The sequence below is a fragment of the Accipiter gentilis genome, chromosome 15 (genome assembly GCF_929443795.1).
Source record: "Accipiter gentilis chromosome 15, bAccGen1.1, whole genome shotgun sequence".
Lineage (NCBI taxonomy): Eukaryota > Metazoa > Chordata > Aves > Accipitriformes > Accipitridae > Astur > Astur gentilis.
In genome coordinates, this window is record NC_064894.1 from 26,317,148 (window position 1) to 26,332,031 (window position 14,884).

At 48.8% G+C, this 14,884-nt stretch overlaps 1 protein-coding gene across 1 annotated transcript in view; it reads left to right on the forward strand.

Annotated features, from left to right (window-relative positions):
- Positions 1-7,879: 7,879 nt before the first annotated feature.
- The window catches only part of SLC35F1 (solute carrier family 35 member F1), a 254,948-nt gene continuing 247,943 nt past the window's right edge, over positions 7,880-14,884 (forward strand). The window contains exon 1 of the mRNA XM_049818157.1: positions 7,880-8,327. Within this exon, the coding sequence (XP_049674114.1) occupies positions 8,125-8,327 (203 nt within the window). The 5' untranslated portion in view covers positions 7,880-8,124. The remainder of the gene's footprint in view (positions 8,328-14,884) is intronic.

The following is a 14,884-nucleotide window of genomic DNA, read 5'->3' on the forward strand; positions in this document are numbered from 1 at the left end:
ACACCAGGTCCCTCAGGACTTTTTCCAGCTGGGTCTTGAAAACCCCCAAGGACGGAGACTTTCCATTCTGGGCAGACTGTGCCGCTGCTTGACAGAATTAATAAAGCACCTGGCAGTTCTTGTTGCAGCCTGTACCCTAAAGATGCTGTGATTCGGTGTCTTTAGAGCATCATCATACTAGTAAAAGAGCGTGGTTTTTTCCTGTATATCCCAGACTCCCGGGCAGCCTGAAGGTGTAACCAAGATCCTGACAGTCCCAGGCGGCCTCAGGAAGTTAGAAATGATAGAAAACCATTTTTGCTTCTAACAGCCTACTCTGCCTTCAACATAGTGGATCCAAATACCGTACCAAAAAAAAGCAGAAGGAAAGGCAGTGCAAAGGTCAGTCATCTTCCTCCCCCTATAGAATTAGTTAAAATGTTGCTGTGTTGTCACAGATACATGGATCAGCTCTGAGAAGGTGGCTCTGTGCAGCAGGAGCCAAGGCAAGTGGGACTCGAGGTACGCAAGGCCAGAGAGTGAAGACACGGGAAGGCTGAATTGAGCACGAAGGGCAGGCAGTGCCAGCGAAGACACAGATGTGGTCACGGCGGTACCATTTCAAACGGCCGGACCGTGTAGATAAAGAGAAAAAGGAAAAGCTAAACCCGCCGGCACCATCACGACTACTGCTGGAAAGCACGACCCTTCTGCCTCTGCCTCCAGCAGCGTGTCCGCGGCCGGCCGCCTCTCCCCACGGACCTGGGGGAGGAGGGAGGACCACGCCGCTCTCGCCCCCGGTCAGGGCTGGGGTTGCAGTCCCCGGGGTATCACTCGCATCTCCTTCAGGTTTGATTTAGCTTTCAGCCCTGCCATTTTGTTTCCCTGGGGAGCTATGACAGCAGTAATTAGAAAGCCAGAGGCCTCTGAAAGTGAAGCGTTATTAACTAGGACAAAAGTCTGTCAATGAAATGTATTATAGTAACACCAAGACATACAATATGTATAGTTGTTTTTCTCTAGAGGTTGGCACATTTGCTGTTTGGGAAGCCCCTTTAATTCCTCCACGGTCCGCCTAATGGCTTTCCTCCCTGACAAAATGCACTCTTGTTCTCCCGAGGTGAATTTCTTTAGATGTCAAAATCCTTTTTCCAAATGTAATTCTTGCCCAGCAAAACCGCTGTGTCACTTTGCCCTGGAGTCTGGCAGGATGTCTTTGTCCCCTCACCTTGAGTGTTTGCTTGGATGCCACTCACTCAGAGAGTGTGTGGCCAGGAGGACCTCAAGATCACCTTTTATGACCTCTTACACATCACAGGTGTCTACATTTCACTGAGTTATCTCTGTCTGGAAATCGTGTGATGAAACTGGAGGAGTGAAATGGCTCTTAGTCCAAGGGCAACTTCGTTCTTGCAAACCCAGTCCTCTCCTTGTCAGATTGTTGATTATCTGGCTTGCAAATGGGCTAATAAACCACCTCTGCCATGAAGTGTGTCTCCCTTTCCATTTTAGGGAATCAGTCTCTAGTTATCCTTGGGCTAGCACTCCGAATTCGTGATAAGGGACCTAGACATGTGGATGCCTCGGCAGGCAGGAGGGACATGGGCAAGGTTCTTTCCTAAGACAGGGATACATGCTCCTAGACAAATAGAATGGCTACATCTGCTGTGTTGGTCTCCAAAACATTTCCCAAGTTGTGGGTCAAAGCGTCCCTCTGACCTGCTCCCTGAGTCCCCCAGGCCCAGAAGAGCCCTCCTTTGCAGCCTGGCCTTTCCAAGGCATCAGTCAGAGAAGGAATGCCCTTTGCACGTGGCAGGGAAAGGGTTTCCCAAGTGCAGGCATGAGAGCTAGGGATGATGCACGAGTGCACAAAGCCTGCAAGACTGAGGGTTTTTGTAAAAAGTACAGATAAGTAAAGAAGTAAAGCAATATTAGATTGTCATATTCCTCCTGAAAAGGACTTCTCAAGACTTGTTTCTTCAATCTCAAAAGGAATTGGTTTGATTTTTCACATCTGTGTATCATGTTTTCGGATTGCTGAACAGTAACAGGTTGAAAAGGGTTATTGTTGTTTCATGGAAGAACAGGATTGTTTAAAAAACTTGTTATTTCTGGACAAGTAGAGGCACTTAAATCAGGGCATACTGTAGGCTGACATTTGATTATGTAATGAAGAAGGAGAGGAAGCGCAGAAGAAACCAAATAAAAGTAAATGTAATGTGGTTTATTGAAAAGAACAACTGGATCAAAAATGCTATTGGGCTGTGCAAAAATAGCATCACAGGACTATTATGAGTTCATTTCTCTTTTGCTAGCAGATTAGGGACTTCTTCCCGCTTGCTTTTTCGGCACTGAATATCAACGAGGGAAATAACAGTCTGCCTCCCTGCACCTTCCTGAGCTGATGAGCTGTTGTTGCTTTCTTTTGTGATTCAGCTTTCTTTCCAGTCTGAAGTTTGAGTCTGTGAGTGACCTATGTTACAACCAGGAAAGTTAATACGCTTCTTAATTAACCTCCGCAGGATTCATTTATTTTTATGCAGATTAACAAAAGGACAAGTAGGTAAGTGTCTGCAACTGTCTAAAAGCTACTGGTGACTGCATGGCTACTACAGACTCTGCTGAAATGATAGCTGCAGCAGCGAAGCAAGAAAAATCTTGAAGAAGAGTCAATCATACGTGGGACGGGAGCTCTCCCCATCCTCCTGCAGAGAAACTGAGCTATCCCAGATGTTCTGTTTCTGAACTGCTTGTGAACCTGGTACTATTGTAAGCTAAGGCATTCGCAGATTATTTATTGTACTTTTTATTGTGCCTTTGTTGCTCACCCAGGGTGATGGAAACAAATAAATTCTATTTAATTTTACCTTTTCTGTATTGTATAATCTATCTTTTTTATATGGACTCAGCTGCTTGGTCTCAGGCTCCAATGATATTGCAATGTAATTCTCCCTCTGTGTGTGTGTGTGTGTGTGTGTGTGTGTAAATATTCCCCTACAAGAGCGAAAATTATTACAGTCAGTTGGCATATTCCCTCCTGCAACTAATGAGAAATATAAAATATTGTTACGGTGGATGTGAAAAATAGGCATTGTTACGCCAACCTCCCTCACCCGTTGTGTGAAGCAGGTGGGGTGTCTCACCTTGCTTGTGCCACGAGGGAGTGGGGAACCAGCGGGAGGAGCAGCTCTGTCTGCATGCCTCCATGCTCTCCTCTTGTTTTGTTAGATGCAGAGTTGCTGTCTAGGAACCGTACGTGGGCTGCCTGCTGAGATTCCCTACAGCTATGTTGCCTTTCCATAGCCGTTCATCCACCAGCATATGCGTATGAATAAACACGCTACGCTCAGATTCAGAACTGCTGACTCCTCATCTCCTAAGAAGTTGACTTGTGAGGCTCTCATTATCTCTAACAACCTGGCGGGTGGCAACGATGGTGCTGAAATGGGACACTGGTGCGTGGAGGCTGAGGGATAACACGAAGGTTGTGCCGATGTGCTCTATCCTTGCTTCTTTTTCTCGCAGTCAGCCTCACGTGTTGGAAGCTTGGTGCTTCTCTGAGCCTTTCTCAGGTGCTGAGAGGTAGCTGGAGTAGTTGGATTCTCGTAATAAAAACTTGCCTGAGAAGAGGCTTGGAAGGATTTTGAGTAAAGGGCTTTTGTGCAAACCAACACCTTGCGTCTGTGGCTGTTGCTTGTTCCCCAGAAGCACCATAACAAAGGCTGTAACCACTGCCCTATGCACCACTACGTGTAAAGATACATGGACTACTTTTAAATAAGGTAGGCAGAGGCGCTACAGCTTCAGGACAGTGCTCAACTCAAACTCACCGGACACATGAGTAACTCCTCTCTGGAACGCCATGCAGGAACAAGTGGGATAAATCTTGCCTGTGAGCTAACGTTGACCCCTGTGGTGTTGCAGTAGTGTGTACTAACAAAAGGTCTTCTCATTCCCTCCAGCTGCAACTATTTCATTCCAGGTATAAAATCAAATACAAATGTAATATTTGATTTATCAATAATTACCAAGCAATGTTTATATCAAATTAAAAGATTGAATATAAATAAAATATTATGCAAAATATTAAAATTTAAATATTAATAAATCAAAGTATAATATTGATATAAATCAATCCGCAAATATAGAATAGCCATTCCGACAGACAAAAAGGAGATCACGACTCATCTTCTTGGTAGACCTGATGCTTGCTTGAGAAGCGACAGATCATGTCCCGTCTTGGCCAGAGCTGCTTCAGTACCTCAGTTTTCCCACCCCTGAAAAAACGTGACGGAAGAGGCTGATTGCCTGACTGAATCCCCACGACAAGCCAAACATCCTTGGGAATACAACACTCACAGCTGTTCCACATCTTAGGTGAGAGCTGCAGCCACTGGAATTGGGGTTTCTTTTCTTAGAGTTGTTCATCAGCTGGGGACCAAGGGATGCCGACAGTACTGCAGAAGAGCAATTTCAGCAATTCCAGGAGACTCAGCTGGAATAGGAAAGACTGAGTTCTAACTCTCTAAAATTTGGCTAAGCTGAGGTGAGAGCCCAAGTCCCCACATCCAGCATTCAACCTACTTGGAGATGGATGTGCACATCTTTATAAGAATTTCTCATTTGTTGACACTGCTCCCCTGCTTACGGTGCCCCATTTTCCCTCTAGTTACTGGTTAGCCTCTGGTCTCGCTGCAAGCCCTGCCAGGTCTCGAGTGGGGTCAGAGCACAGCTACAGCTACCCCCAGGAGAGGACTTCCCCACTTTTAGCTTAAGGACTGGGCTTCTGGCACTAGGATTTAGGCTTGAGCCAGGCCTCCGGGCAGTGCGTTAGCCAGTCAGCGTGGCTGCTGTTGCAACAGCTTTGTGCATGTTTACAACAGAAATTAAAAAAAAAAATAATGACTTGGTCCCCTGTGAACTCAGGTGGCCACGGAGAGGTGTTTTCATTTTATTTATGGAGGACATTGGTGACCAAAAAGGCTGAGTCAGTTCAGCACCTTCAAGAACCTGGGTTTAAACTCATGTGACAATTTTGGAAAAACCTAGAATTAAACTCAGACTTAATGCTTGAAGGCAAAACACTTCTTCAGCGTAAACCACAAAAAGGAGTCATCGGACCAACCACTAGCATGTTCACCTGTTAACCAGGGGGATGAAATGCTTAAGGAAAAAATCGTTTGCACAGTTGTACAAATTCTAATCTTATCTTTTGGTAAAATTAATCCAGCTGAGCGTTACATTAATGAAGATGTGACGTGCCGTAGTTGAATGTCAACACACTGAGAAACAGCTACAAGGGAGCTGAACATGCTTAGCACTGTGTTTGAAACCAGGCCAAGAGTGCTCAGACTGCAAGGGATATTTAGCCACATGAACAGCATCTTGAGTGATTATTAAAAAGTTAAAAAACGCCGTTCTCAATCAGTCACTACTGATTGTATGATGCAGTCAGTCTGCTGATACTGCTAAACAGGATACATCCAGTGTAATTGCTCCTCCCAGTAATTTTGTCTAATCATGGAAAAAACCCAGCATGAGTGAACTGTAACATTAAATGCAGAAATACATGGGATGGCATAACGCTACACGTGCGGTACGATAGTGAGACAAACTGAAAAGTCATTGGAAGCAATTTTATTGGATACAGCAAACATTTGGCGTCGTATTCCTGATAGACCTGCGTGTGCAAGAAATCCATTCATCGCGATGGCAGCAGGGCTGTCTGCACAGACCTACCCTTTCCCTCTGCATCGGTAGAAAGGGGGGCTGCTAAATAAGGGGGCTGTCCTGAGGACAGGAACTTCCTACGGCCCCCCTCTGTTTATCAGCAGATCCCAAACTGGACTTCAGGTATGCATTCATTTGGTTTAATCAGTAGGAATAAAGTTAGACAAACACTGTTGTTCCGATCCACTCAGCTGTCAGATTAGTCTGAAACGGCCACTGAGCACCCCGGAGCAAACACATCCCTTATCTAAACCCTCTCATACCGGCACAGAGAGTAGTTCCAGAATATTTGCAGTTGCCATCCAGCTGCAGTTTGGAGAAACACCACCTTGAAGGAAGGGCATGGAAACATTAACAAATAAGTGCTAGAGGTAGACGGGACAGAGTTGAGGGTGTGATTTGGGGGTCCTACGGCTGGGCCCGCACGGTGACGGCACAGAGTGGCGACGGCTGCGCCGGCGGCCAGCCCTGCAGCGAACCTCGTCCCGCCGCGGCTGCGGACACCGCGGCTCGGGAGGCTCTGTCCCTTCCACTTCCAATTGCTGCCAGGGAGAATGAACCTCATCTTCTCTCCACTTCTGGAAACATGTGGTTGCCATGGGGGGAACAGGAGAGAGGAGAATCTCTTAGTAGCATAATCCGATTCAACTGAGGTTCGGCTCGCGCTGAAAACAGCTGGCTTTTTGCCCAGAACGGAGAATGAACTTTAGAGGATTTCAAGCGAGCGAGCCCCGTCTTCAAAAGCATTCCTCTGGTAGAGCCACACGCTCCACTGGATCTCATCTGAAGACCTGATAGACTGAGGCTGCTGAGGTACTCAGAGTAAACTGACGTATTAAAAATTAATATCGGCAAACGGAATAGTTCCTATAAACAGCCACTACCGACCTGAAACGTAGTCATTAAAAAAAAAGCAAGAGAAATTTCGAGTATTACATCTATCTGATTTCCCTGGGGGACACTCCACAGCTTTATAACCACATTCCCCTGCTTCTTACAAATGTTCCTCTCACCTTCATGGCTTTGTGTAAGGTTCAGACAAACAGGAGTATAGCGGAAGAGTCTTCGGCAAAAAGAAGTGGGGGGGGGGGGAACAATTGAACGGAAAAGGTGAAATTTCAGATTTATTTCGCTTACAGGACTTGGCAAAATTATCAGGTAACATGTTTCAGAGAGACGTGATCAACTTAAAAGGTAGGTATACATTTTACCTCCTGCGAGCCTAATTCAATTGTTAAAATGAAATATCTTACTCTTTAGAATAGGAACTACTAAAACCACGTTCATTCCATTTCTTTTCAGAGAGACTCCCCGTACTGGAACGAGGCTTAACCCCACAGTCTGGAACAAGCCTCGCCCAACGTGAACTTGAAGCGCGCCGTCCCCACGAAAAACGTACGGAGCTCTGAACTTCACGGCGACCGCCGTCCCTTCGGTGCCTCCCCGCCATTACGCCGAGCACGGGGGGTTGTTCAGAGCCGGTTTTGATTTACGCTTTTTTCCGGCTCACAGCCCGCGAGGACAAACGCGTGCCCGTCCCTGGGTGCTCACGCCATCCCGGCCAGCGGAGGAGGTGCCGCGTTGCCCAGCTGTGGCCAAGAGTCCACCGACTCGCCCAAAAAACCCACTCCCCAAACAACGCACCCCCAAAAAGGCAACCGAACACCCCAAAAGACAACCGATGAGTATTCACCGGGGTGAAGTTCGGGCGAAACAAGCGCTCTGGCCCGGGTTTCCCCCCCTTCCCTCGCCCACCCAGCGCGGACCTCAGCGGGCGGGGAGGCGGGGAACGACGACGACGACGGCGGCGGGACCCCGCCGTGAACCCCGCCGTACCGCCGTTCCTCCGGGGGCGGCCGCCAACCCCGCCCGACTCCCAGCGCCCCGCGGAGGCAACGGCGGACGCTGCTGCTGCCGGCGGCGGCGGCGGCGCCCCCTGGCGGCCTCGGCCGGCGGCGCGCAAGGGCGGGCGCCGCCACGCAGGGCTCTGAGGGGGGCTCCGCCGCCGTGACGGGCCGGGCCGGGCCGGGCCGGGCCGCGGCGGTAGCAGCGGGGAACAAAAGGGATCGAGGGCGGCGCAGCGGCGGCTTCGCCGAGGGGGGAGCGCACCGGCTGGGCGCGGGGGGTGTGAGGAGAGGGAGGAGGAGGAGGAGAGGGAGGAGGAGGAGGAGGAGGGAGGGTCGCCCAACTGCTGCCACTTCGTCGACCGTGAGCGGCACTCGCTGGCGGCGGCGGCGGCAGCCCGCCCCTCGCTGCATGGCAGCCCAGTGAGGGAGGAGCGGGCGAGGGTCTGGCGCTGCCCGGAAGCCGAGGGAAGCCAGCGCCGGCGGCAGCAGCAGCGGCAGCAGCAGCAGCAGCAGCAGCAGCGCCCGCCGGGATGAGCCCCGCTCTCCGCTGAGGCGCAGCCCCGCCGCGATGCTCTCCCCAGAACGCCACCGCCACCACCGCCACCCCCCGCCGCCGCAGCCGCCGCCGCCGCCGCACCACCCGCCGCAGCCCAGCCATGTCGTGGCCACCATCGAGAACCTGCCGGCGGAGGGCGGCAGCGGCGGCGGCAGGAGCGGCATCTCCGCGCCCTCCTCCAGCGTGCGCCAGAGGATCAGGAAAGTGCTGAACAGGTGAGGGCCGGGGGGACGGACCGGGGCTCCGGCGGCGCGGACCGGCTCCCCGCCCCGCTGGGGCGCGGAGGTGCCGGGGGCGGCCGTCGGGGGAGCCCCGGACCGGCCCCCTCGGCGAGGTGGAGCGGGGAGGGAGGGGGGAACGCCGGGGGTCCGGCGGGGCGGCTCGCTCGGCTGGGCTCCCCTCAGCGCGGCTCCCCTCAGCGCGGCTCCCCTCAGCGCGGCTCGGCTCCCCTCAGCTCGGCTCCCCTCCTCAGCTCGGCTGGGCTGGCAGCGCCGTTCCCCGCCGAAGCCGCTGGCGGGCGGCGGCGGCGCGGAGCCTCCCCCCGGCCCATTGTTGCCTCTGAGGCGGCGGCGTGAGGCGCGGCCCCGGCCCGTTCCCTCCCCTCCGGTGCCGGTCGCACCTGCCCTGCCCGCAGGCACACCCCCGCAGCGGCGCCCCCCGCCGGCTTCGGCTTTCCTGGCCCGTCGCGGACAGGCCCGGGGGGGGGGGAGGGTGGCGGTGGGGAGGAGGGACCCCACGTCCCCGCTGCCGCAGCCCGGCCGGTGGCGGAGGCGCCGCCGGGGAAGTTGGAGCGCGGGCGGCGGAGACCGGGCGGCCGTCGTCCCCCCACCCCGTCCCGGCGGGGCTCCCCGCAGCAGCGGCCGGGCGGGGGTTGGTGCTGGGCGGGGGGGGGGGGGGGATGCCGGGTGGCCCCGTGTGGGATTTTTGCCCGATTTCCGTCCAGGCTGGCGCGGTGAGGGGGAAGCGTTGCGCTCTGGCTGCGGGAGCGGGATGCCGGCGAGACGGTCGCCGGTCGGTTCGGCTGTGCGTCTGGCTCAGAATTGGCAATGCCAAGATAGGAGAACTGCAGGGTCCCCGGGGTAAATTATTTCGCCGAACGCACAAGAAAACACTGGAACCATCTTACTTAAATCCTTTACGCCTCTCCTCTTGGCCGGTTGTTTCTTCCGCGCTGCATTTGATTAGGGCTGAGGTTTTTACTACGAAACAGAGTCTACCCAGAGCCTAACTGGTTGCACTTCTCCAGAAGGAGCCTCCAGGCTCCTGTCTGAAAAGCCAGCTGAAGCCATCACTTCTGCCTAATGACTTTTACGTGCTAAATAGAGCAGTTGCGGCGTTGTGAGCGGCAGTGGGATGGTGCGTACCGCTGTCGGCCTCGTCGTCCCCGCTTTAGTTTTGGATACGTGTGATATGCATGAGCTACTAAGAAAAACAGCACTTCTGTACGGATATACTAGTTTTGAAGGTGAAGGTCGCAGACCCTTTCAAGCTTTTAAACATTAGGAAATTATCATTGTTGCTTTGTATCCTTGTTACAAATACCTGAAGGTATTTGATTGCTCACAGGTCATTGCTATTATACACAGTTGATTAACTGTTACCATTCTAGGAGGATCCTTAAAAGCATCAGTAAGGGAGGAAGTACTTATCCTTTGTTATTGGAGCATGAGAAGGGTTGAAAAGAAGTCGAAACAAGTAAGAGCTGCTTCAGCTCAAACTCAATTACACATTTTCTTGTACGTGTGCATTTGCAACTCTCAGTATAGTAATATTCACTCAATTCTTCAACCCAATGGTCTATGTCATTTTAGGTGTCCCGTGCTTGCAAAATCCTTCTTGCCTTCTGCTTGGTCATCCTGAGTTTTGTGTCAGTCCTGAAATAAGACACTAGAGAATAGAAGTTTTCTCAGGGGCAGCAAGAGATGTATGAAGATGTGGTGGGGGGATCAGGTGCAGAAGCAATAGGTACTCCTGCTCAAGGGTGGTAACAGTGACCTCTGGGGAACTATCACATTGACCGCAGCCTTCTTGGCTAGGAGGTGTTGGATTAATTCATACAGTTCAAGCAGTTACCATGCTTGTGCATATATATATATGACTCTCAGCCATAGATAAAGAATCAAATCAATATTTATTGTTATAAATACATGATTGAAATGAGAAAATCTAGAGCTTTTTTTGAAGGGGGAAAAGGATAGAAATTGGCTCTCGTGACCAAAGTTCAAATCTCTGTTCTGATTCGGAAACTTGAATCTAGAAACAAGATCTCCCATTGCCCAGAGGAGGACCCTAATGAGCAGCAGCCCAGTCACTTTTTCATGGACATGTTCTTTTCTCCTCCTCAAACGTGAAACTAGAGTCAAATTTTTCCAGATTTATGTGATTTATGGAGAGGGAGAAGACCTGTTACTGTGGTGTTTAAGGCAGCCTTTGCTTTGTGTAAGAGAATCCTTAGACCATCCCAAAGTGTCTGTATTAAGGGAAATTTTGCCTGAGTTAGTTAGGTTTCCTTCAACTTTACATGGGAACTAATGACTTGGCCCACCTAGCGTCATGGCTTTCATGCAACATTCCTGTTGATACAGTGAAGTGAATCCTGGTGCAGTGAAACAAATCTTGACACAATGTTTATGTTTTCATCATCTATGGAAACAATAGCATGCAAATGTGTAAGGGGAAGGAAGAAATATGGATGCCATATCCCTAAAGAAGGAGGAGGCCAGAACAAACCAAGCATTGGCTTCTTCAGTTAATGTTTTTCTGCTGGAAAAGGGTAGCACTTTCCCCGTGCTGTCTATACTTTGTGTGCACCATTTCTGTGAGACCCATTTGTGAAAGGTTCCTGATTGACTCATTGAGTTGAGCTCATGGGGTTCTGTTTTCTGCTAGACAAAGTGGGGGCTCCTCAGGCCGACGAACAAAATAAAAAGGTTGACAACAGCTGGGGTTGCCAGAAACCTGTGTAGCTGGGAGAATCATAGAATGGTTTGGGTTGGAAGGGACCCTTGAAGGTCACCTAGTCCAACCCCCCGCTGCGACGAGCAGGGACATCTTCAACTCGATCAGGTTGCTCAGAGCTCTGTCCAACCTGACCTTGAACATTTCCAGGCATGGGGCATCTACCACCTCTCTGGGCAACCTGTGCCAGTGTTTCATCACCCTCGTAAAAAGTTTCTTCCTCATATCTAGTCTGAATCCACCCTCTTTTAGTTTAAAACCATTGCCCCTTGTCCTGTTGCAACAGGCCCTGCTAAAAAGTCTGTCCCCTGGGAGGGATCAGACTCCAGTATGGTCAGGGAGGAAACAAGACAGCAGGAGAATGGGGATGGATAGGTACTGGCAGAAACTGAGCATAATTTCTCTCTCACCTTATATGTAGTAGTTTGGTCACCCAGGCACTTGGTGATTCCTGAATTGCCTTCCAAGGCTCCTCTTAAAATTTACAAGCTATGGAAACTTATTTTAACTTCACCTTCCAACCTCTCCTCCTTGTTCACTCAATAGATCCCAAGGTAATAGAGAAACACTGGAACAACCCCTCCAGGGTGTTTGAGAGAGAACATACTGAAAGCAGAGCTGGTTGACAGTAAAAATCTATTTCAGTGATCACAGCAAACACTGCACTCTGTGAAAAAGTTGGCCGTAACAGAAAACCAAGTAAAACACAAAACTGAAGGGTCAGAATCATGGAGGACTGGAGACACTCAGTGAAATTGTGGGATTTACTGGAATGGTTTGGATATAAATTCTGAGCTGCCAGTGATGGTGAACAGGACCTGCTACAACAGGAACAAGCTTCCTTTTATCCTGGAAGTCCAGAGAGGATGCCTGTGAATTGCCATTGCATTAAGGGGAAATGTTGTGGTGATTACCTACTGCGAATACTTTCCTGGACCTGTGAATCACACCCGTGGTCCATGAATCCCAGCTGCAGGGCCCTGCCTGGTACCTTGTGCCATTTGCTGAGCAGGTGTCCCTGGCTGACCTTGCCCTGGTCTGTTGCAGGGGAGACAAAGAATAATGTTGGCTGCTTGCTTGCTTGCTTGCTTCCCTACAGCCTCTGCGAAGCCAAAATTGGACTCCACCAACTCTGTCTGTTTGTGGAGGACCACTTAATAAGCAGTGACTCACCTGCTCCGCATTGCCTCCCACCTATAGTGGGAACCAAGAAAAAAAGGAGAAAATCATGAGGTTTGGAATTCTGTGGTTCTCTTTGCCTCCACCCTGGCACCTGCGTGTTTCAGATATCTGTTGGTAGGTCTGAACTCACTCTGTCTGGCTGTATCCCAGCACAGAGGGGTGGCTCATCTCCCTTCTTTGCACTCCCTGGGTGACTGAAAGGGTCGAGAGCAGAGAATCACCTGCCAAACATTGCCTGTGGCCCCTGAAGCCTTTTGAACTAATTTACAGGTCAATCTCATGTTGGGAAGGCTGGTTATCAGCACTTTAGAGGAACTGGACAGAGAAAAACATTGCTGAAACACAGGGGCTGAAACATGCCAAATGATCTCTTTGGGGGATTCTTGCAAATTCTTTATCTAAATGAGAGCCAACAAATGAGGTACCTGCTTGTACATGGACATTATCTCTGTAGTCCTAGGCACCAGGACAAGGAGGGAAAATGAAGTTTCTGCAAGGAAAATGCGTTAATATGTTTAGATACTATGACAAAGTTATTTTACCTAAGTAAATGAGATTATTCCAGGAAACAAAAAATACCATAGCCGCATCAATAAACTCAGGTCTCCAAAGTCACGTCTAAGACCCTGCTATTGTATTGCTTTCCTTGACGAGTCCTTTTTTAGAAAGCTGGATGGCACATTCTGGGTTTACCCACTTCTCTCTTTTAGTACTTTCTTAAGGAATACTTGCTATAAAATCTAGCTGTGCCTTATCTTGCTGTTTCAAGGATGTCTTCCTGTGCTTTTTCTTGCTCTCTGTTGCTAAATGGGACTTTGTATTTTTCAGAAGTTTCCTAAAAATCATATCAGAATATCAGAGACATATTCAACTCGATATCAGAAAATGGAGTAGGAGTAATTTCAGGCACTCAGTCCCATGCCATCTTTTAAACAGCTTTGTAGTTATGTTCTCTGCACTAGTGAATTGCAAAAGCTTTCTCTGGAGCAGTGCGAGTCTCTCTCTACTTCTTTGCTCACTTATTCACTTTATCAGGTAAATTTTAGCCTCGTGCATAAAGCCAGTGTATGGTCTACTTACCACTACCTTTCTTAGGAAAAGGAAGAAAAATAATGCTGCTAATAAGTATAATTCATTAAGTTAGGCAGTGATTTATTGGGCAAAATTACATGAAGAAAAGCAATTTGGATTCTCCTTGTCAGAAAGCCTGGTTGTCTGGATACAGTCTGAGTAAAACTTTTGCCTTTTTAGTATGTTACAGGCCCAATTCATCCCTGATAATGAAGTTGAGGAAGAATTTGGCCCACTAGCTGACTAATTTTGAACTTGAACTGTGTGTCAAGGCTACTAACTCTTCAGAGATGAGAGCTGTTTAAATGACAGTGCAAGTATGAAAAACTATAACCCAATGTTTTGTTTTGTTTTTTTCCTAATAACGCTTATCCACACAGTAAATCAGACAGAGGGAGTTTATGTACTAAAAAGAACCTGAAACTGAATAATAATGAAATTGAGTCAACGTATTTCATTGCCCCAAAGCAATAACGTCTTTCAGTTGACTGATCAGAGAGGCAAACAAACCAAATAATTTATGGCATTTTTCCTTAATGAAAAGCAAGTCAAGGATCAAAGATATCATATTTGGAATCCAAAAAAAGAGTGACTGTTCATAACCTTCAGTTGCTTTGCTTTCTTCTTCAAAACAAAAGGATTGGCTTCCTTTGGGATTTTTATTCTTAAAAAGTACAAATAGCTTCTCAAAGTCCACCCAGAATAACAGTGACTGTAGAAGAATGAGTCTGAGCCCAATTCAGATAGCTGTAGCTCTCCTTTTAGGTAAAAATATTTATACCATTCTGAAATAAGTCAAAGACAATGAGTTCAGAGCATAGAAAAAGCAACTAGGTTGGCTTTCTTGTACCTGTTAGTATTATTCTTTTTGGTCGGGGAAGTGGGAAGGTCATATCTGCCTGTAGGAAAGCATCCTGGCAGAGGATATAGAAATCAACTGATGTAAAATTGTCCGCTGTTTCCTTTTCTCATTAGTTTACTTGTAATTGCCATTTTGAAAGCAAGTGACCTCCGTGTATTAGCTATGTTCCTGATAATATGGGTGCATAAGGGAAATACCTGTAAAATGGGAGGAAAAAATGCTCTTCCTCTTCCCTCCAAACAACTTATTTCAGTGAAGACACACTTACTGGCATGCCATAGTACACTTAAAGTGCTTTGATTTGGGAGTGAAGATGAGCTAAGGTACATAAAGCTTCCATGTTGCTGCTGTAGCCGGTACTGGAAGTCTGTCCAAGTGTGGTTTCAAAGCGTCTGAGTGTGGTTTCCTAACAGGTTTTGGAGTCAGAGTTGGAAAGCTTTGTCCCCCTTGCCTGGTTTTTTTTTTTGCTCCTGAGAATTTGCAGCTAAGGAGATACAAGCCTTGCTGGTCCTATTCTGAAACAGGAATTGTTTGGAGTGATTTGATACGGTAAGTGCCCTGTAATCTAAACCCGACGGCCCACATACTGACCGGGAATAGACTTTCCCTAGGAGAGGCAATTTGGCAAGGCGAAATATGTGGGTGTCTTCTGTCTACCTATGACATTCAGAAGGCCGGTACTTACTGGGTGCCTGTCTG